We start from the raw sequence: 23,536 nt of genomic DNA on the forward strand, positions 1-23,536 counted from the left end.
ATCAGGCGTGGATGAGTTTAACTCCTGAATTGAAACCGTCGTAGAATGGAAACAGTGCTTTTCCGGACATGGGTTCCACTTCAGAATATTATGTATTCACTCTCCTCTACAAATCCTAGAAATTTGTAACGGGAATTTCCGAGCAGCATCTATATTCTAAGAATGTGTCATGTACCCCAAATTTCTGGTTTTATAATTTGAAAATACAACGACTCTGTCTTTATAACACAAAATGAAACCAATTTAAAATTATGCTCATATACACTGTGTTTTTTAGACTGATACTACTTCGCAATCGTTCTAAGAAAAAATTCGAATACGAAAATTTATTAAAGCCAATGATCAAACATAGCATCGATGAGTGAGTAACCACAACTAATAATTTTGTGACGATAACATTAAAAAATGGTTCAAATGGCTCTGAGCACTATGGGACTTAACATCTATGGTCATCAGTCCGCTAGAACTTAGAACTACTTAAACCTAACTAACCTAAGGACATCACACAACACCCAGCTATCACGAGGCAGAGAAAATCCCTGACCCCGCCGGGAATCGAACCCGGGAACCTGGGCGTGACGATAACATTAGAGTTCGTGAGTTAACAGGTAACAAAAGTAAAGAAATATGTCCATCAGAATCTTCAAAATGCAAGTTTTATAAAGTGTTTAAAGAAACACAGTATTTGTAAACATAAAATAAATACGTCCATCAGGTTTTTCAAAATGCAAGATTCATAAAGTGTTAAGAGAAACACTGTATTTGTAAACATAGTCTATAGGATGTGGTGACTCTGATTTTCAATTCGTGTTTAGACTGAGAAATAGTTGAAACTTCCCGGCAGATTAAAACTGCCTGCCGGACCGAGACTCGAACTCGGGCTCGGGACCTTTGCCTTTTGCGGGCAGCTGCTCTACCAACCTTTTTTTTTTAAGAAGGTGGGGGAGGGCGGGGAAGGCAGAGCGATCAGGGGTCGTAACCCGAGGCCTGGTCGCAGTGTCCCCCTCGTCCGTCAAGGAATCAGGGATGGGAAGGGGAAATCTTTTGTGGGAATTATTATTTATTTATTTATTTTTATTTACTGTTTTTAATACATTCTTAATGTGGTTTTACTTTATACCACAACAAAAATAAATGTATCTAGCACCGCATCGTGCTCTGAGAAAAAGAAAACAATATCTCGGCACGTTCCTACACCGAGGTAATGTATATGGGGAAAACGAAAAAAAAGTGCTTCATACAGGATGCAGAAGGGTGTGCCGCTACTCTCCTTACGCTTCATCATCCAGGTACGTCTTCACGTATATCATGTTGTTCCACCGAGAATCGAACTTAGTCATGTCAGCTCACTCAATGGGTATCTTCTCCTACCTGTTGATGATCCAGCTGCGCGGAGGGTCGCGTAGGGCACTCCCTAAGTAATTAGAAAAATACTCTCTGTATTTTGGGTTCCGTGCGATCTTGCAATGACGTTCTTGTAGGTAGTTCCAAAAGTCTAATACATCTGTAGGTCCATCGTGAAATAAGTAGTGTACCGCATCCGCACGGATCCACGTGACAGCGTTGGTCTTGGCGCGCGGGAAGAACTGTTGATCCGGAAATAGTAGAAACCGAGGTGTAATGTGCTCCGGAGTCACTCGTAGAAAATACGACAAAATTTGTCGCACCAAGCGCCATACGTCTTCTGCCGCGCCACATGTGAGTCGGTGTTCGTCCGTGTCTGGTATCCCGCAGTCTACGCAGAGAGGCGATTCCGCCATGTTTATCTTGTGGAGGCGTGATCGGGTGATCTGTTTACCATTGACTGTGATGTACCATGTGGATCGGACGGCTGTGTCCAGTGGAATCGCGTGAATCGTCTTCCACACCACCTTCCAATTAACCTGAGGGCTTTTGGTCTCCACGATGTTTGGTGGGCGCCTCTGCTGTAGGACGTGATATATATCCCGCGCCGACGCCTGTTCCGTCGGTGGTACTGCGATACGGACATAGCTGTGTTCAATGTAAAAGTTCCCGAAGTAGTAGAAGGGTGGGGATATGTCTTGCGTCGTCAGTGGGGGCATAATGGAGGGCGGAGCTAAGGACTCCAACAGCAAACCTGTCAAACTTTCCGGGTGGTGGCGCCACAGCTTGATGTGTGAGCTGACATACAGGGCCACAGCTCTGTCGTGGACATGGACTAGACCAAGACCTCCCCTTTCTGGGGGAAGGGTCAGTGACTCATAACTGACTTTGAAGAGCATGCCTGTACTGACGTAGGCTCCGAATGCCGCTAATAGACGTCGAGCCATCAGTAACGGTATTGGGAGAACAAGCGCTATGTGTGGAAGGCGCGATGCGAGGTAAACATTGACGAAGTGTGTCCTTTGGAGAATGTCGAGGGTCCGCAGACGAAGGTTGAAGATCTGGACCCGAATTTGTTGTAATAAGCGGCGGTAGTTAAGAGCCGCGGTGCGCCGTATGTCGTCATGAAACTCTATTCCGAGGCATTTGATAGTGCCACGAAGCTGTAGGGGTTCGACACACGCTGGGGTCAACCCGTCTCCTATGGCCATGGAGACCGATTTGGCGACGTTGAGACAACTGCCGGAAGCCACACCGTACGTGGTAATCCATTCTAGTGCTCTGTTGACATCGTCGCGATTGCGAAACACGAGAACCAGGTCGTCTGCATATGCTGTACAGCGAAATGTGACGTCACGTAGGGTAAGACCGGTGAGGCGTTGACGGAGACCACAGAGGAGCGGTTCCAGTGCCAGAGCATATAGTAACGTCGACAAGGGGCAGCCTTGACGGACGGAGCGGGAAATCGGGAGGGACTGCGAGAGACGCCCGTTAACGAGCGCTTTGGAAGTCGCCCCTCGGAGTAGGCGCATCACGACGTCTGTGAATTGCTGTTGGTACTGCTTGTGCTGGAGAACGGACGTTAGGTACGCGTGATCCACTCGATCAAAAGCTTGGCTAAAATCTAGTGATGCCAGCGCTCCCGGGATGCGGCGTGCCCTGGCTAGGGCTATTAAGTCACGGTATCGACACAGTGCTGTGTGGATGTTGTTGATACCCTCTAGGGAAGTCTGATCTGGCGAGATGACGTAAGGTAGGGTCGGTCGTAGACGGTTTGCTAATAGTCCCGTGAATATCTTCATGTCGCAGTTGACGAGTGTTAGCGGGCGGTAATCTTGTATTCGAGCCCCACCTTTAGGCTTGTGAACCGGTTTAATTATTCCTTCTACGAAGGTCGCAGGGAGCGGCACCGCGGGGGACATAAACTCCCGACAGATGTCTGTTAACTTGGGAGCCAGTAAATACTGGAAAGTTCTATAAAACTCCACAGGGAGCCCGTCGGGGCCAGGAGACTTATTCGCCGCTCCTTTACCGATGGCGTCGATAACTTCGTCTTCCGTAGTGTCGTTCAATAATTCCGTTTGTAAATCCTGTGGGACAATGCCGTAAACCAGTTGTGAGACTGCTGTCACCGTCGTCGGGTCGGAACATTGAGCAGAATAAAGTCGTGCGTAATGGTCGAAGAAGGCTGCAGCAATATCGAGTTGTGTGGTGTGATGATGGCCGTCCTCAGTGGTGATGGCATGTATCAGCGCCCGTCTTCGCAGTGTACGTTCTCGGATGACGTGGTACATGGTGGGTCGTTCCGTTGCGAGTCTGTCTTGTGTCCGCGCCCGGACGATCGTCCCTTCGAGGTGTCGGCGCATATGGGCTACGATCTGTGCTTTCGCACGCTGAACTGTCAGCTGTCGTTCCTGTGTGGGGGGCAAGAAGGCGCATTCGCGAAGGACGGTGAAATAGAAATCAAGGGTCTGCCGCCTCCAAGCAGCAGTCTCACGACCATACGTAATAAAGGTTCGCCGTAAGGCCGGCTTGGCGCAGGTTAACCACCAACTAATCGACGTAGGATACGTTGGGAATCGGCGGACGCACAAACTCCACGTGTCTTCGATGGCGCGTCGACAATCCGGAGAAGCGAGATGAGCATGGTTTAATTTCCAGGGATGTCGGCTGCGCCACACCCGTTGGCGACGAAGGGTGACGGCACATATATAGGCCTCGTGATCAGAAAAGGCTACTGGCCACACCTCCGCGTCACTCACCGTTGCCGCGAGAGAACGGGAGACGTAAATCCTATCGATGCGACTAGACGAGTGACTCGTGAAATGGGTGTATCCCGGTCTATTTCCTCGGACATGTTCCCATGTATCTACTAGCTGGAGATCGCCGATGAGTGTCCCAAGTTCGGGGCACGGTGAATGGCGTGGCAGCTGATCTTTAGGTGCTTGGGTGCAATTGAAATCGCCCCCTAATATCAAGTCATCGTGCCTGCCCTGAAAAAGCGGTGCTATTCCTTCTGCGAAGAAGAGCGATCGGTCACGACGGCGATTCGTTCCGGAAGGGGCGTACACATTGATAAACCGGACGCCTTGCACCGTTACGGCCATTCCTCTAGTGTCGGGGAGATATCGGACTTCGTCCGCCTCGAGGCCCTCTCTGAGGAGAATGGCGACTCCACTGTTTGTTGGCGAGGCGTGGGACACATGAGCCGTATAACCATACATACCCGGGAAATCGGCGACGAAGACTTCTTGGAGAAACACAATGTCAACGTCTGCTGCATTGAGCATGTCTTGGAGCAGCGACAACTTCGTACGTGTCCGAATGGTGTTAATGTTGATGGTCGTTAAGCGATAGGTTTGTAGATTGTCTCCTGCGGTGGGGGCTGCCGTCAGTGTCGCCGTAAAAGGTGGGGCCTGTGATCTGCTGGCCGCGTCCGCGCCGTCATCTGTTGCTACTCGGGAGGGGCCGAGGTGTGGGAGGAGAGACCCCTCTCCTCATCCACCACAGCGGCCGTAGAATCGTCTTCAATGTCATCCGCCCAAGGTCCGTAAGTTAACGGTGGCTGCGGTAGAATACTTGTGGGCTGAGTGACTAAGGGTGAATCCGCAGTTGTTTCCGGTTGTGTACCAACGGCGGGCGCTGTGCTGGCCATCCGTTTGTCCGAGGGAGAGGAATCGGGTTTGTCAAAATCAGACAAAGTGACAGGTGAGGGCGATCTCGTGTCATCCATTCTCCTCGTCGTTTCGTCGGTCGTCCGGTCGTCAACTGGAGAAGACGTCCGCTGGAGGCAATCGTCTGAGGGTGTGCCACGTCGCTTTTTATGTTTTCTCGGTGACCTTTTGTTTGCGGACGTGGGTTTCTGAGTCCGAAAGAGTTTGTGGTTCCCGTATAGCATCCCCCTCAGGGAGAAAGGCAGAGGTCGGTACAACCCTAGCGTCGAGTTCCATTCTCTCGTCCGAATCTTCTTGTGGAGTCGATGGGCGGCGTTCTTCAACCCCTGCAGACACCGTAATGGTGTTGGTCAATCCAGGACCGGCGACAGGTGCGCATTTTAACGCTTCCTGTCTTCCGGGGGGGTTGTCGTCTGTCATGATGGTCGATCGTGTCACCTCTGCGTAATTGAGGGTGAGGGCCGTGAGCGTAGGAGGTGGTGTCGTGTCATGCAATGGAAGTTGTGTAACCCGACGTTGAATACACGCCGAGCGCACATGACCCTCCTGACCGCAACCAGAACAAGTACGAGGTTGGCCGTCGTACATTATTATTGCTCGACAGCCACCTATGACTAAGTAGGACGGCACATGTTTCTTTAATTCAATTTTCACTTGTCGGACGCCGTTGAGGACTTGGTACGTCTCGAAGGTGTTCCATTTTTCGGCCACGTAGCTAATTACCGTCCCATAAGGGCGGAAAGCTGAGGTGACGACGTCCGGTGGTACTTCGAAAGGGAGTGCGAAGACTCTTAGTGTGCGTAATCCTAGTCCAGCATGGTCAACAGTAACCTCTCCGATGTGACTATCGGAGTGTTTGAACTTGAGAGTGTTCGCGCATCTGTTCACAACTGCGTGACATAACTCGTCATCGACCATCTTGACGTAAACGACGCTGCTTGTGATGGATAGGTGGATACCGATGATGTGCTGTGTTGGTATTTGAACTTCGTCACGGATGAATCGTTCGACTTAAAAGGCTCTGGTCGTGCGTAGTCGGGCTGGAAGCTGATCTTGATGGTAGCTTTTCTGTACGAATGAGCCATGGCGACTCAGTGTTAACGGACGCGAGTATTAGCTGCGGCGAGGAAGTAAACAAACTACGCGCGCTCGCCACTCTGCGGACGGGACCGCGACTCTGCGGACGGGACGTAAACAAGACGTCCTCGCCGCTCACCGGCCGAAAGCAGACTGCAATATATAAAATGATTCAAATGGCTCTGAGCACTATGGGACTTAACATCTATGGTCATCGGTCCCCTAGAACTTAGAACTACTTAAACCTAACTAACCTAAGGACAGCACACAACACCCAGTCATCACGAGGCAGAGAAAATCCCTGACCCCGCCGGGAATCGAACCCGGGAACCCGGGCGTGGGAAGCGAGAACGCTACCGCACGAGCACGAGCTGCGGACGCAACTGAGATACCCAGGCACAACTCACGACGCCACCTCACAGCTTTAATTCCCCCATTACCTCGTCTTCTACCATCCAAACTTCACAGAAGCTCTCCTGCATACCTTGCAGGACCAGCACTCCTGGAAGAAAGGGTATTGCAGAGACATGGCTCAGCCACAGCCTGGGGGATGTTTCGAGTTCTGCAATGTATGCAGGAGAGCTTCTGTGAAGTTTGGAAGGCAGGAGGCGAGGTACTCGCGGTATTAAAGCTGTGAGGACGACTCGCGAGTCGTGCTTGGGTACCTCAGTTGGCAGCCGGCACGGTAGCTCAGCGTGTTCGGTCAGAGAGCGGGTTGGATTCTGTAACAAAAAAACTGAGTGAAAGGATCAACAACGAACTTGAACGGATGTCATGTGACGTCCGCAATGACCAAAAAAAAAATGTTGATGGAGCACTTGCCCGCGAATGACAAAGGTCCCTAGTTCGAGTCTCAGTCCGGCACACAGTTTCAATCTGCCAGGAAGTTTCATATCAGTGCGCAATCCGCTGCAGAGTGAAAATCTCATTCTGACAAGTAGTTCTTTGTGGCTTAGTACTGAAAGTGTAATATTCTGTTGTTGTTGTTGTCGCCGTGACGGTGTGTTGCAGCTGATGAACGGCTCCTATTCGTACTTCGCCCTGCTCCACCGGATGAACCAGGCGCCGGCCTAGGAGACTCCGGCGTCCTGCTGCAGGGGGTCTGCCCTCCAGCACTCGTGTCCGAGCAGTCAGCTGTTAAAAGTGTAGAAAAGTGTTAGAATCACGTGGTTTATGACGGGCGTTAAATAAACAATAAATTTAACTAAAACAACGTAATTTCCTGTGTTTCATTAATCCAAAGCTTTCTGATATAATTTTGAGATGATAATTAGAAACATGTTTTTAGAAGAAACTGTTTTATGAATTGCATTCACTCTTCCGTATACCATAATATGGAAGTATTCTCATGTGTAATAACCTGTAATGATTATAGAAAAAAACAATATAAACATCATTGAAGCGGTAGTCGTATTTCACAGTTACCTCTACCTCTACACATTTTATTCATATCAAGGCATTTTTTTAGTTAGAGTACTGATTTTGCTCTCGAAGGAGACTGTTAACGTGACATACTATAGCAAACTATTATGTTTGTTACATCGGTATTAATCCTTGTGGCCTTCCTAGTGGGCTATTTCGAAATATAATCGCACGTTTTGCTCTTCGCCCAAGTCATTAACAAACAGGTTGATTAGATTTCCCATATCATTGCTCATTACGTTTGAATCTATTAACCCATCTGTAATGCCCGCATCTCGTGGTCGTGCGGTAGCGTTCTCGCTTCCCACGCCCGGGTTCCCGGGTTCGATTCCCGGCGGGGTCAGGGATTTTCTCTGCCTCGTGATGGCTGGGTGTTGTGTGCTGTCCTTAGGTTAGTTAGGTTTAATTAGTTCTAAGTTCTAGGCGACTGATGACCTCAGCAGTTGAGTCGCATAGTGCTCAGAGCCATAGCCCATCTGTAATTGTGACAGAGTGTTCCATCAGTTTGTCGCTGTAGTAATGTAATAAGAGAAAAACTTAGACGACGTGTTGAAAGAAACGGACACCAACTTCGCACAGAAATTGGCTTAAGGGTAAACGGAACAAAGACAAGGGTGATGAAGAGTAATAAGAAGCAGAGTAACGACTGGCGCAAAACCAAAAGTGTAAGACGCAGCAGTGAAAAAAGTGAAAGAGTTACACTGTCTAGGAAAAACTTTTACACAGGATGGTAGAAGTGAGGAAGATATCAGAAGCAAATAGCAACAGACGTGGAAAGTTTTCGTCAATATCAAGCAGTGATTAGAAAATGACTAGGTTGTTCCTGAATCTTTAGGTCTGAAACACCGCGCTTTATCGAAGTGAAACGTGGATCATTGACAATTGAAACTCTAAGTATTACGTCTGTGCTATCGAATAATGTTAGAATATTGGTTAGTAGATAGTTGAAATATGAAATGAACTTCGGGTATTATGGACTTAGTAAATGTGTAATATAGTGTTTTCTCATCTGTCGAGTGATTATCCCAAGTGGGAGACACATGAACTACTTCTAGATGTTTCCATGATGTTTTGTTGCGAGTCCAGTTTGTCTCCAGTCACGGTATGAGTTACGGCACACAAAACTCGTTTCCGCAGTTTTATAAATATTTTTGCTGTTAAGTTTAAAAAATATCCGATAACTATTGAAAATGTACGCAAACTATTAAAAATATGCAATTTATTAAGCAAAAGAGCAGCAAATCTTTATGTGTTGTTCTATTTTTGTTTATGGATACAATCGATAGGGTATTTAAAAAAAGATCTGATTTCAGATTTATTTATTGGCAAAATGCGAGGTGGATTGGAAAAACTCACAAAATCTTAAAGTTTTAGGGATACTATTATGTAGTAGTAATAGTAGTAGTAGTAGTAGCTTTATTCATCCGTAGATTTATGTTTACAAGGATATACCGAGCGAGGTGGCGCAGTGGTTAGACACTGGACTCGCATTCGGAAGGACGACGGTTCAATCCCGCGTCCGGCCCTCCTGATTTAGGTTTTCCGTGATTTCCCTAAATCAGTCCAGGCAAATGCCGGGATGGTTCCTCTGAAAGGGCACGGCCGACTTTCTTCCCCATCCTTCCCTAATCCGATGAGACCGACCACCACGCTGTCTGGTCTCCTTCCCCAAACCAACCAACCAACAAGGATATAGGACATGTCAACGCTTTTTCAAATTCAGATCAATTTAAAATAAGCTAATTCGTATTCACATATATTTACAGACTTCTAGTTAGAGACAATCATTAGGTTTACTCCGGGTATACAATACATTTTTTACAAATAACTTATTACATAATGTAATGCCACATTGTTCACTCATATCTCACTATCAGTCTCTGCACACACTATACACACATTGTTTCATAATACTTCACTCACTACACACACACACACACACACACACACACACACACACACACACACACACACACACTGGTGATCTCTGGGCCATTTTCTGTACCGCAACTTTCCTTTTTCTATCCTGAAAAGCTGAGTCAGTATCCCTCCATAATGAGTGAGATGTTGAGCTCATAAAGAGGAAGAGGTGTTAGCATTGTGCTATGCATAGCTTGGGGGTAAGTATTTCTAGAAAGGAAAAAAAGAAGGAAAAAAACCTAAAGTGAATGTGTTATGTGGAATGTTGGATATTTTATAATAATTATTATTAGTATTTATTTGTATAACATTTTTTATCAAACCCCTACTCTGTTTTAGCTAAGTAATCCTTCAATGTATAAAATGTATTGCATAACAGGTACTTTTTAGCTGCCTTTTTAAATAAGTGTATTTTTTGCAATTTTTTAATCTCTTTTAGTAATTTATTGTACAGTTTCATTCCTTGGTAGGAAATGCTGTTTTGAGTTTTATGATTATATTTTCTTGGTAAATGTAAGTTGAGTCTATCTCTTGTTCCATGGTCACGGACAGAGCTGTTTGTGCAGTAATTACCAATGTTATTTTTGATGTGTACAACTGACTGGTAAACGTCTTCACATGGAGCATTTAAAATCCCCAGTGTTCTGAACAGATCTTTGCAATGAGCTCGACTAGTATTTTTGCTTATTATTCGTATGGCTCTTTTCTGGAGTTTGAAAATTGTGTTCATATTTTGTGCATTTGTTCCCCTAGAAAGAACGCCATAGTTGAACTGAGTGTGCATATGAATAATATGTAACTTAAAGACACTGCATGTTACACACTGATGATAGCATTCTAAGGGCATAACATGCTGATGACATTCTGTTTGCAAGTACCTTTGTTTGTTCCACCACTTCAACTGAGAATCAATATTCATTCCTGGAAATTTTGAATTTGTTACACAGTCTATAGAGGTGCCATCTACATTTAATTTAACATTGTCATTTTTCCTCTTCAAACTGAAATTCATGGCATTAGTTTTCTTTACGTTCAATGTCACTTTATTACTTATTGACCAATCATAAACTTCCTTGAGAGTTTCATTTGCTTTCTCGGCAATGAGTTTTCTTGTTTTCTCAGTGACTATAATGTTATTGTCATCAGCGAAGAGGATTTTTTCACCATGAGTAACACTACTGAGAATTGTAAATGCTACGATCATCACCAGCAGCAAGAACAACATCTAGATCATAGCTAAATTCGTCATAAACTTTACGCAATGTATCTGCTTTTACAGAAGTTATGCCGGCTGTTGTTCTATTCTTCACTTCTTCTACGTCACGAGGTAAAAGGTAAATAAATGTTGCTTCATGTCTGAAAATTAACCGTGGTCAAAATGGATCGTCTTACATGTCATCTAGCAAAACATTGCTGAAGTCAACCCGTTTCCTTTTATCACCAACACGAGGAGCTTGTACTAATTGTACACTCACCAGGCTGTCGTTTGAGGCATTGTCAGTTCTTCGTTTGCTCGGCGAGTAAACTTTTATCGACTCCACTGCAACGTTTACCGAATTCTTTCCACTATATCCGAAGTGAGACGTCGACCTGGGTTATTACCTATGCACATGCATACTGTCTCCTCAAATTGGCGATACCAACGTCGAATGTTTTTGGGCACAGGCAGATAAATGCCAGAACGTCGATGAAAAGCACGCTATACCGACATCACTGACTCTCTCTTTGCGAACTGCAGCACACAAAACGCCTTCTGTTGAGCGGACGCCGTCTTACGGCTGACATCTAACGGTGATTTTATGAAACCCTTGGCCATGCACATTCAAGCAACATTTCGTAAAAATTACCGTCAAAAATCAGGCCATTCTTTCCGAAACACCCTGTATTGTGAAGTCCAAGATGGAGCGTCGGGCAATATGAAATACTTGGTATTCCATATGACACGACGTAAAATCCAGAACATTCGACATAACCTGACAGTAAAGTATCTGCTATAAGCCATAGCATATATTTAAAAACCTCTATTTTAACTGTTCTGCCTACGTAGCTCAGTGGTCAGCGGTGTCTGACTGCTAATGTGGAGGACGTGGATTCGATTCACCTTTTCTGCCAGGGACTTATCATCGGTGGGAGATCGGTACGGGCGGAATGAGCCATGAGCCTCCTGACGCCAACTAAAGATAATGATACAGAATAATTGTTGTATTAAGGAAGAGGAGAAGTTTCGATTGAGTGCGTTGTATATAAAATGTAGGTGCACCTTGAATCTGCAGGTACTGAGAACGAAGATTCCATTTGTATCTTCTGCAAACGAATGAATGTAAAAGAAATCGTCTTCACTACATAAACAAATAATTGCTAAACACAAAAACAAAACAAATAACTGCTAATAAATTTCTTTAAGAGTGAGCTCTTTACGTACATCAAATATTTTTTTAATGATTATTTGCATTTTACCACCTATTCCACATTTCCCGATCATTCCATATTACCTTTCAAGTGCAAACTTTTAAGATTTCCTAATTTTACTAAAACAAAGACAAATACCTGTTGCCAAACAGTTGCGGTTTATGTTAAAGTGTGCTTGAGCGAAAGAATGAGTTCGGTTTGGAGATACAACTACAAATGTAAATACCGCACTTTACTACAAAGCACAAGCAGTATAATAATTTTTTGGAAGATCGGTACCAGAATAAGTAACATGATTACTAGATATATGTTATTTATAACAGCTTCTGCGAAGGAAGATCCCGGTCTGTTGCAGTGTCCTTGGCGTCGCTGATTTGCGCGTCTGCCGCAACTAATAATCTAACGCGATTTTGTAAAAGTCTCTATGGCAACTCCACAGCATTGTCGTAGCTCTAGAGTGAGGCGACAAAAGTCACGGGATACCGCCTAATATCGTGTCGGATCTCCTTTTTCCTGCCATAGCGCAGCAACTCGACGAGCTTGGACTCAACAAGTCGATGGAAGTCGCCTGCGGAAATACTTAGCCATGCTGCCTCTATAGCCGTCCATAATTGCGAAAGTGTTGACGGTGTAGGATGTTGTGCACGAACTGATCTCTCGATTACGTCCCATAAATGATCCATGGGATTCATGTCGGGTGATTGGGGTGGCCAAATGATTCACGTGAACTTTCCAGAATGTTCTGCAAACCATCCGCGAACAATTGTGGCCCTTGGCTCGGCGCATTGTCATCCACATGAAATTCTATCGTTATTTGGGAAAATGAAGTCCATGAATGGCTGCAAATGATCTCCAAGCAGCCGATTATAACCATTTCCAGTCAACGATCGGTTCAGTGAGACCAGAGGACGCAGTCCATTCCATATAAACACAGTTCACACCCAGAATGAGATTTTCACTCTACAGCGGAGTGTGCGTTGATATGAAACTTTCTGGCAGATTAAAACTGTGTGCCGGACCGAGACTCGAACTCGGGACCTTTGACCTTCGCAGGCAAGTGCTCTGCCAACTGAGCTACCCAAGCATGACTCACGACCCGTCCTCACAGCTTTACTTCTGCCAGTACCTCGTCTCCTACCTTCCAAACTTTACGGAAGCTCTCCTGCGAACCTTGCAGAACTATCACTCCTGAAAGAAAGGATATTGCGTAGACATGGCTTAGCCACAGCCTAGGGATGTTTCCAGAATGAGATTTTCACTCTGCAGCGGAGTGTGCGCTGATATGAAACTTCCTGGCAGATTAAAACTATGTGCCGGACCGAGACTAGAACTCGGGACGTTTGCCTTTCGCGGGCAAATGCTGTGCCAACTGAGCTACCCAAGCACGACTCACGAGCCGTCCTCACAGGTTCGCAGGAGAGCATATGTAAAGTTTGGAAGGTAGGAGACGAGGTACTGGCAGAAGTAAAGCTGTGAGGACGGGTCGTGAGTCATGCTTGGGTAGCTCAGTTGGCAGAGCACTTGCCCGCGAAAGGCAAAGGTCCCGAGTTCGAGTCTCGGTCCGGCGCACAGTTTTAATCTGCCAGGAAGTTTCACAGTCCACACCATTAAGAAGCCACCAAAAGCTTGCACAGTGCCTTGTTGACAAACTGGGTCTATGGCTTCATGGGGTCTGAAACACATTCTAACTCCACCATGAATTCAAACCAACTGAAATCGGAACTTGTCTGACCAGGCTACGGTTTTCCAGTCGTTAGGCTTCAACTGATATGGTCACGAGCGCAGGAGAGGCGCTACAGGCCATGTCATGCTGGTGGCAAAGGCCCTCGCATCGGTGGTCTGCTGCCACAATCAAAAAAAGGTTCAAATGGCTCTGAGCACTATGGGACTTAACTTCTGAGGTCATCAGTCCCCTAGAACTTAGAACTACTTAAAACTAACTAACCTAAGGACATCACACAACACCCAGTCATCTGCCACAATCCATTAACGCCAAATTTCGTTGCAATGTCATAACAGATACCATAGTTGTAAGTTTCACATTGATTTTGTGATTACTTCACGCAATGTTGCTTGTCTGTTACAAGTGACAATTCCACGCAAAGGCCGCTGCTCTCGAACGACAGCCACTGCGTTGTCTGTGATGAGAGATAATGCCTGAAATTTGGTATTCTCGGCACACTCTTGACACTGTGGATCTCAGAATAATGAATTTTCTAACAGTTTCCGCTTGTCTAGCTGTGTCTAGCTTCAACTACCATTCCGTTTTCAAAGTCTGTTAATTCCCGTCGTGAGCCATAATCACGTCGGAAACCTTTTCACATAAATCACCTGAGTACAAATGACAACTCCGCCAATGCACCTTGTGTACGCGATGTTACCGACACCTGTATGCGCCGCGCGGGATTAGCCAAGAGGTCTAAGGCGCTGCAGTCGTGGACTGTGCGGCTGGTCTCGACGGAGGTTCGAGCCCTCCCTCGGGCATGGGTGTGTGTGTTTGTCCTTAGGATAATTTAGATTCAGTAGTGTCTAAGCTTACGGACTGATGACCTTAGCAGTTAAGTCCCATAAGATTTCACACACATTTGAATATTTGACACCTGTATACAAGCAGATCGCTATCTCAGTGTATAAACGGCTATTGGTTTCGCCTGTAGGCGTTTGTGTTTCGCTGTTGTAAGTTGGCAACAGCGCTGCGAGCTGTTAAAGAACTTCTTTGGCCGAGTCTACTATGGGAATAATATTTATCACCTTGACGCTAGAAGGAGTAGTTGAAGGGCAAAAGTAATAGGGGCAGACCAGGACTACGATATGCAAAACAAGTTCTAGAGGAATTTGGTGATGCTAATTAAACAGAGATGGAAAGATTAGCGCAAGACAGGAGAATGTGGAGGACTGTGACGAACCTGTCGAAAGAAAGACGGCTTAAAAAAAAAATAATTAGCAGTTGTTAATGTCTAGTGCGTTTCTCGTTGACTCGGGCATGGCTGTGTGTGTTGTCCTTAGCGTAAGTTAGTTTAAGTTAGATTAAGTAGTGCGTAAGCTTAGGGACTGATGACCTCAGCAGTTTGGTCCCATAAGCCATTACCATAAATTTCCAAATTTCTCGTTTGTGTATCGGTTCTATGACATTCTAGATTTCTCGTGTAATTGTGCTCTCGGTCGCGTCTCTCTGAACGTCCTCTCAAGGTAAGGTACTATAGCTACCGGGTAGAGTTGCCATGCGAGGAAATCTCATTGTAGCTTTGAAAAGAGTTTAGGGCCTCTATTCTGCACCTACTGCAATCGGTCGATAAGAGAATTTGCACTCTACTAAATGCTACTGTTGCCTACCCTGCAACGGGTCACAGAAGCGTCTTTTACAGAACTTTGTTAAGGGCATCATATTCGCCGTTAACTGTAGAAATTATTTAACCCGCTACTGCAATTTCAGCCTTTGGGCCATTTTCTAGTGGTCTTACAAAAGATTTTGCTTCAGAACACGTCACACTTTAAAATACTCCGACGTATATACATGTCATCGTCAAAAATAGATCTTTTCGCTGTAGAAATACAGTAACATCAGACGCGGGTGAAGCTCTGTAAGTCGCGAAATGATGTAAATTTGCAAACCTACTTCATGATTCTTCGGGTGTGTAGACGCCAGCTTAGTGAGTGGGTACAACTGGCGCAACCTCCCCTTTGCTTTGGCCCTCAGTTCCTGGAAACGCTGGCGCCCTGCTAGACGTTTCGAATGCCTTTTCCGGAGTGGGTGTGGGGCTTAAGTGTTCAGCAATGTACAAACACTGTCAGTATGTACAAACACTGGGACAGAATTGGAAATGACAGAAGAGGGAATAACGCTTGTATGTTATTGCATACCAATGAATAATGTGCCTGACTAGCGCCTGACTAGCTGACGGTAGTATATATAGAAAAACTGATCTGTCTAAATGGTTGCGTAGACTAAGTTTCAGTGTTAGTCATAACGAGTGACGAGTTTTACCGGGTGCGTACCTGAAAAAACCAGTTTAAAAATACACTGCTGATAAAACAAATGAAGCACCCGGAAGACGTGGTCGGGTGTCAATGTAGCTTCGTAGGCCTGCGAACCATCAGCGAAAAATCAAATGATTAGGGCTGCAAACCGCTGCGGCAGGTAGAGCTGCTAACAAAGTGCGTTAAAATTGTTAGGGTTTAGTGTTATGAGGTCTGGTAGGGTGCATAAGGGGCACGAACAGCGTCAGATGTTGAGTGATCACTGGTAAGGACACAGAGATGCAGCGGGCACATGTGAGACAGCCTTACCAGCAGGTGAAATTGAAAGAGGCCTCCTTTTCAGTCTTCATTCGGCCAGTTGGTTGAATCGTGCGGTATCCACATTTGTGGATATTCATATTGGGCTGAATAGGAACGTGAGGGCAGCAATACTCGTCAAGGTTCCTGTCGACCATTTCTGACCACCACAAACGAGGATCGCCAAATTGCGCGTCGTGCAAATCGTACCTCCTCCACACTTGCATGTGCCATCCGAGTAATGGATTAGGGTGCAACATTCTGTGTCACGTAAATAATTGCAAAGTTTAATTTGATAAAGACTTATATTACAGAAATACAGTGAACTAAAACTTCCTGGGGAGGCGAAGCTGGACGAACTTCCGAGGCTCCCCTCCCACAGGAAACGCTACACTATGTGATCAAATGTATCTGGACACCTGGCTGAAAATCACTTACAAGTTCGTGGCGCCCTCCATTGGTAATGTTGGAATTCAATATGATGTTGGCACAGCCTTAGCCTTGATAACAGCTTCCACTCTCAGAGGCATACGTTCATTCAGGTGCTGGAAGGTTTCTCGGGGAATGGCAGCCCGTTCTTCACTGAGTGCTGCGCTGAGGAGAGGTATAGATGTCGGTCTGTGAGGCCTGAGACGAAGCTGGCGTTCCAAAACATCCCAAAGGTGTTCTATAGGATTCAGGTCAGGACTCTGTGGAGGCCAGTCCATTACTGGGATGTTACTGTCATATAACCACTCCGCCACAGGCCGTGCATTATGAACAGGTGCTCGATCGTGTTGAAAAATGCATTCGCCATCCCCGAATTGCTCTTCAACAGTGGGAAGCAAGAAGGTGCTTAAAACATCAATGTAGGCCTGTGCTGTGATAGTGCCACGCAAAACAGCCATGGGTGCAAGCCCCCTCCATGAAAAACACGACAGCACCATAACACCACCGCCTCCGAATATTACTGTTGGCACTACACACGCTGGCAGATGACGTTCACCGGGCATTCGCCATAGCCACGCCTTGCCACCGGATCGTCACATTACGTACCGTGACTCGTCACTCCACACAACGTTTTTCCACTGTTCAATCGTCCAATGTTTACGCTCCTTAACCAAACGGTGCGTCGTTTGGCATTTACCGGCGTGATGTGTGGCTTATGAGAGGTCGCTCGACCATGAAACCCACGTTTTCTCACCTCCCGCCTAACAGAGTACTTGCAGTGGATCCTGATGCAGTTTGGAATTCCTTTGTGATGGTCTGGATAGACGTTTGCCAATTACACATTACGACACACTTCAACAGTCGGCTGTCTCTGTCAGTCAACAGACTAGATCGGCCTGTACGCTTTTTTGCAGTACTTGTCCCTTTTCGTTTTCACTTCACTATCACATCGGAAACATTGGACGTAGGGATGTTTAGGAGTGTGAAAATCTCGCTTACAGACGAATGAGACAAGTGACACCCAATCACCTGACCACGTTCGAAGTTCGTGAGTTCCGCTGAGAGCCCAATTCTGCTCTTTAACGACGTCTAATGACTACTGAAGTACAATACACCTAATACACCTAATATGAAAGACGTATGTTTTTTGGGGTGTCCGGATACTTTTGATTAGATGGTGTATGGCATTACCAGTAATTACGCAAGCATGTCATATTACTGTCCAGTGCCATCTAAGCTGTAAATTTCCCGTAATAGGTCAATTTTCATAATGCCTTACTAGAAACTGCACTACATCAGTAACATTAATATGAGAAAAAATGCTAATTTATTACATAAGTTGAAAAATTGAAAATAACATAATTCAATACAATTTGTACTTAGAAATAAGCAAATTGCTCCTCCGTCTGGGAGGCCATCCCGATTCCATCCTACCTGGAACAGCTAGGTACTGGGACAACTTCTTCTATTAAAAACCTCTCCTATCACCTGTTAGCTTCTTCTTAAACAAGTAAATTATTTTTGTTTTCTTTTCCTCAAATTATGTTCCTTTTTACCAGTATTAACTCTTGTTTTTCTGCTAAAAACAAATTTTGTTACAAAAAGAGAACAATGTACAGTAACATGAAAAACTGTAAAATGTACGACCTAGTTTTTAAAATAGGCAGCAGGTTTTGAAATATGCAGTAAATGAAATGAAAATGAATGTGATCCGACACCATTGCTCGGAGACTAACATCAGCCAGACAAGGAGATTACTGCCGTTAACAACACAACACAAACATGTTGAAAATTTTTGGTAAGATCTTGGGAGAAAAACGATCTGTTAATCTATATAAAATTAGTGATGAACAGTCTATACCGCAATGCTTATTTTATTTGAAATGACAGGTTTCGACCTAGTCTTATCCATTTTCAGAACACCACAATCAGCTGAAGATGACGATGTCCAGAACAGCCAATAGACCTCAGCAGTTTCAGCAACTGAGGCCTACTGACTGTTCCGGACATCGTCGACTTCAGATGATGGTGCTGTTTTGAAGATGGATAATACTAGGCTGAACTCTGTCATTTCAAATAAAATAACCATTGCCTTATGGACTCTTTATCACAAATTTTACGAACTTGCAGCATTTGGAGTATTGCCGCGACCAGATAACATGTACTGATGATGAACGGCGTTGCACTGCGTTCAGCGATGAATCGCGGTTCTGTACACTGTATATCCACCATCGGCGAGTGTGTTCTGGAGCAGCACAAAGGTGTTATGGTGTGAGGAGCCAGCGGGCATGACTTGAAGACACGGCTGGTAATGATTTAGGGAACTCTGGCGGCACAACGAAATGTCTCGGACTTCCTGCGTCTCGTGTAGGTCCGAAAACTTCGTCGTCGCCACTACCAGAACGGACATACTAAAGAAAGACCTACCTGGGAAAAGGTAAAAACTTAAGTAATATTGAGCATACCTGGTGGGTACAAAGTCTTACCCGTTTGACATAATAAGTTACATTTGATGCCGTTACATAGGTTAGTGTTACTAGTTGTTGTGACCAATAGATGGCGCTAGTGCTCCACAACACCGACGCGGTCTGATGGGTCACGTTAGTTGCTGGCGAAATGGCGTCGAAGCAGGAGAAAGCGAAATGTGTGCTTTGGTTTCACGAAACGAAATTGCCCATCAGTCTTCAGCGTAAATTTCGGGCTTCCCATGGACGTAGCCCTCGTGAGGTTAAATCAATAAAGCGGTGGTATGCAAAGTTTAACGAAACAGGCAGCGTTGAAGATCGTCCTCGAAGTGGCAGGCCTCGTGTGAGTGATGCAACTGTTGATCGTGTTAGACAATCGTTTCAACGGAGTCCGTCTAAATCAACTCGTCAAGCATCACGTGAACTTCAAATACCGCAAGCAAGTGTGGTGAAGATTCTTCATGAAAGGCTTAGGTTGCATGCTTCCAAACGGCAAATCGTACAGGCCTTGGAACCGAATGATTCGCTGACACATGCTGAATTTGCAACTGAGATTTTCAACAGGATGGCGCTAACGATTACTTAAATCGCATATGCTTTATCGATGAATCCACACTTCATGTCAGTGGAATGGTAAATAGGTATAATGTCCGTATACCCACAGTTAGAAGAGTATCAACCATGGATACTTTTCCAGCAAGATGGAGCGCCCCCCCCCCCCTCAATTGGGCTTTGTTAGTGCGTGATTTCCTGGATAAAACATTTTCGGATCGGTGGGTTGGAAGGAACGGTCCAACACCCTGGCCACCCCGCCTTTTTTCTTTTCTGGGGCTATACCAAGGACAGAGTGTTCGTCACACCAGTTGCTGACGTCGACGAACTGAAAGCTAGGATACAAGCTGCTGTGAGTATTGTGACAGAACATATGTTACGAAACACCTGGAGGCAACTGGAATACCTCCTCGACATTCTCCGAGCTACCAAGGGAGCACACGTTGAGGTTTACTAACGTAAGTGGCCTAAAAAAAACGGTTATTCTGCAATACAGTGTTATAATCATGGCAAGATTTTGTGATTACCCTGTATATTAGTATAGAGAAGTTCCGTTATACTACCATCAAGATTATGGATTCATTACTTCTCGGTTCACATAGCGTGAATAAAAGACAGTCCCTGCGGTTGATCTTAACAATAACTTCCGTCCTCGCATAAATCATTATTTTAACACTGTACAAGAAAATAACAATGGGTAGGTACCCTTCGTTATTCATATAAGGAAAGCAAATAAACTCTTGCTTGAATATTTGTCCCATTAACTCCAAAGATTACAATGAACTGTGTAATTTTCTACTCGCAAAAATTTCTGCTTGGAAATTGTAGCAATTTCTGTATATATTTATTAGTACCGGTGAATCGTATATTGATTAAAATTACCACAGACAAAAGAAGTAAACTTCAGTTCCGAAAATCGTTCGTAGGAAGCAGCAGCCCTGTAAGGCCTTCGTAAAATAAAATTAATCAAGTACAAAATGTCGGCGCCACTCGACAAAAGAAAAGCGTGTGGGCTGCAAAAATTAATATTTTTGTGCAGTTTACCAATTTACTATTTGCCTTTGTGATTCGTACAAAATTGAATTTCTGTATAACAATGAATTAATCAATTCTAGACGAATGTTCGGGTTCTTCATATCCACAAGAAATCATGAAATTGATTTATTCTTTACTACTTGATTTTATATCTTAATATTGTAGTATTGTCGTCAGTCATTCAAGAGCATTCTGTAAGAACGTAACAAACGATTAATACACTACATAAAAACTTTCGTTACAGCACATTTAGACTCATACAAATCACCGGTATTTAAAATTATTTATTGTACTACTTCCCATGTAGTAGTTCGTATGAAATATTCACAATTTTTCCTTTAACAGAAAATATGTGTAATGAGAACAAGTACCACAGACAGTTTACCTATAAAAACACACCTCGTCTGACCCTAAACAAAAGTGTGCAGCGTCTGAAACGCAAATGTTGCTCATAATAGCTTGCAAGTGGGAAATTGCGTGGTAACTGTTGACAGATGGATTTTTATAGAGTATGAACTATTGCACGTTTTAACTAATTTTTGATCGTTATTGGTATCGTTAAGAAAGTTGGCACTGACGTTCCTGGAATATGTTTATGAAAATCGCGATCTGTTTGTATTCTTATGACATTATCCCTAACAGAATCATTTAGCTGTGAGTTGCATGTCTGTTGAACGTTAGACACAGCAACAAGTAGCACATTAAATTTTCACGCTTTACATCCAATAGTCACGTATGAAGCCAAGCGTACGTGAAGCTGCATACGAGATTAGGATTTGGAGAGGTGCATTTCTGAATGCGACCAAGAGCTGAGGACTACGCGCCACTGTAACCACATATGAACATCAGCGCAGTCGAGCGTGCGAACATGAATGAAAGTGGACAGAAAAACGATTGGGGCGTTCAGTGCTCAAGTGAATCAAGTCACAGTAAGAGAGTTTTGAGAAATATAAACATAAAGTTTTTTCCTGGATGATTAATTACAGGAAAAATTTTAAATCATTTTACAGTATCCGAAAGATAGAAGATATTTTGTATAACGTGTTCACATCTTGAGTAAGGATACATTTAAGTGCCATTAAATACTACCTTGATTAAAAAAGTAAAATTTTGGACTTGATTCTTTGTTACATCGAACGTATTGTGCTTGTGTCTTCCTCTTCATTCTAATCTAGAGATTTCACTAACGAAACAGTAATGAAAATACATTTATTGAACATAAAATTATAAATTTTGCTCCCTTTGTGTATTTATAACTAATATTTCCAAACAGGAAATTATGCAGTTCAAATTCAAAGAAGAAATGTACTTACTTTCATCTGCTTGCTATCGCAAGGCTGAGGAAGTGACACATGGTAGGTTCTTGAAAAAATGGTGATGCAGAGGCGGATTATATAGCAGAAATTCTTCTTCGAGGTGGTTGTGCCGCGGCAACATGCAACAAGGGGCATTAGCAGGAGGCTTTCAGTTGGAACTCTTACCCCCTCACCTGTTGTATACTTCTGCCCACAGCTCTCTACTGTCATTATCTCGTCTTCCACTTCTCAGGATGTCGAGAACGTCTGCCTTCTCTGCTCTCTGCTCTACCTTGATTGCAGACATTATTGTCAGCTGTCTGCTCTTGGTAGCTGAGCGGTCAGCGAACGGAATGTCATACCTAACGGCCCGGATTCGATTCCTGGCTGGGTCGTGGATATTCTCCGCTCAGGTAGTGGGTGTTGTGTTGTCCTTATAATCATTATTTCATCCCCATTCACACGCAAGTCGCCGAAGTGGCGTCAACTCGAAAGACTTGCACCAGGCGAACGCTCTACCCGACGGGAGGCCCTAGCAACACGGCATTTCCATTTTTATTGTCGGCTGCTGCAGAAGCACCACCTTCCTCTCCTGCATTGCAAGAAAAATGTGCTAATGCAGCGTACAGTGACTGTGAAAATACCATAGAATAAAGTCATCACGCATTTAAGCTCAACAGCTCAGTTTGATTGTTAACTCCTTTGTCAATTCTCATTTATCAAATTTACAAAGAAATTATTAGTTTACCTGAGCTAGAATACTTTTATTCCGAACGCATTATCTTCCACATCTTCAGACGAATCAATCATAATCATCAGTCCGCTTCACTTAGAGCTCACACACTGACAATAGAAACCACGCAAACAGGACGTGTCCCCATTGTGCTCTGAACAAAACACTGCTACAAATCATGCTCAGTATTGCCATTCCTATAGCAGTCATTTACAATGACTGACTTGAATCTTTTATGCTCTGAAAGCTGCCTCATAAGTAGTATATAAAAATGGAATAAACCCAAAATTACCATAAATGGACTTGATTCCCTTGTGCTCTGAACGCCCCGATTATTTGCCTCTCTCTTCTGTTCAGATTTACATAAAAGCAGCAATAAAACACTTTTTTCCCCCGGGATCAGTCACTAAAATGAATATACAGTTTATAACTAAAGAAAATAGCGTTGTTATATGGCAAACTGAATATTTTTGCTTAATTTAGTAAGCATAAAGTGAAGCAAGGCATTTCTGAATAGTTATTAGTGGAAAGATGGAAAATTCAAAATTCCTTTAGGTTTTACCTAGAAGAAAAGGATCTTAGAATTTTCCATGAAAGACTTTGAGAGATAGTAGGCCTTTGTATCTACCAGTTTAGATTTAGCAACATTTCAATTAGAGTCAGACAACTATGTGTCCATTCACGCTGTATTTTTTTTTTTGTCTTTACTCGATGCAGCCGGTCAAATTCAACGTCACGTGGACCTCACCACATAAGCAATATTCGAATGTAGACTGTACGACTGTATTCAATGTAATTTCTACTGTCGACGGCAGCGAGATCCTATTAGCCTACGGATGAATCTACACTGAAGCGCCACAGAAACTGGTATTCGCATGCGTGTTCAAATACAGAGATATATAAGCA

At 44.3% G+C, this 23,536-nt stretch overlaps 1 protein-coding gene across 1 annotated transcript in view; it reads left to right on the forward strand.

Moving 5' to 3' along the window:
- LOC126419453 (odorant receptor Or2-like) overlaps nt 1–7,235 on the forward strand; it is a 113,776-nt gene extending 106,541 nt beyond the window's left edge. Inside the window, exon 8 of the mRNA XM_050086641.1 lies at nt 7,107–7,235. Within this exon, the coding sequence (XP_049942598.1) occupies nt 7,107–7,169 (63 nt within the window). The 3' untranslated portion in view covers nt 7,170–7,235. The remainder of the gene's footprint in view (nt 1–7,106) is intronic.
- Nucleotides 7,236–23,536: the final 16,301 nt, after the last annotated feature.

This window comes from Schistocerca serialis, chromosome 9 (genome assembly GCF_023864345.2).
Source record: "Schistocerca serialis cubense isolate TAMUIC-IGC-003099 chromosome 9, iqSchSeri2.2, whole genome shotgun sequence".
NCBI lineage: Eukaryota > Metazoa > Arthropoda > Insecta > Orthoptera > Acrididae > Schistocerca > Schistocerca serialis.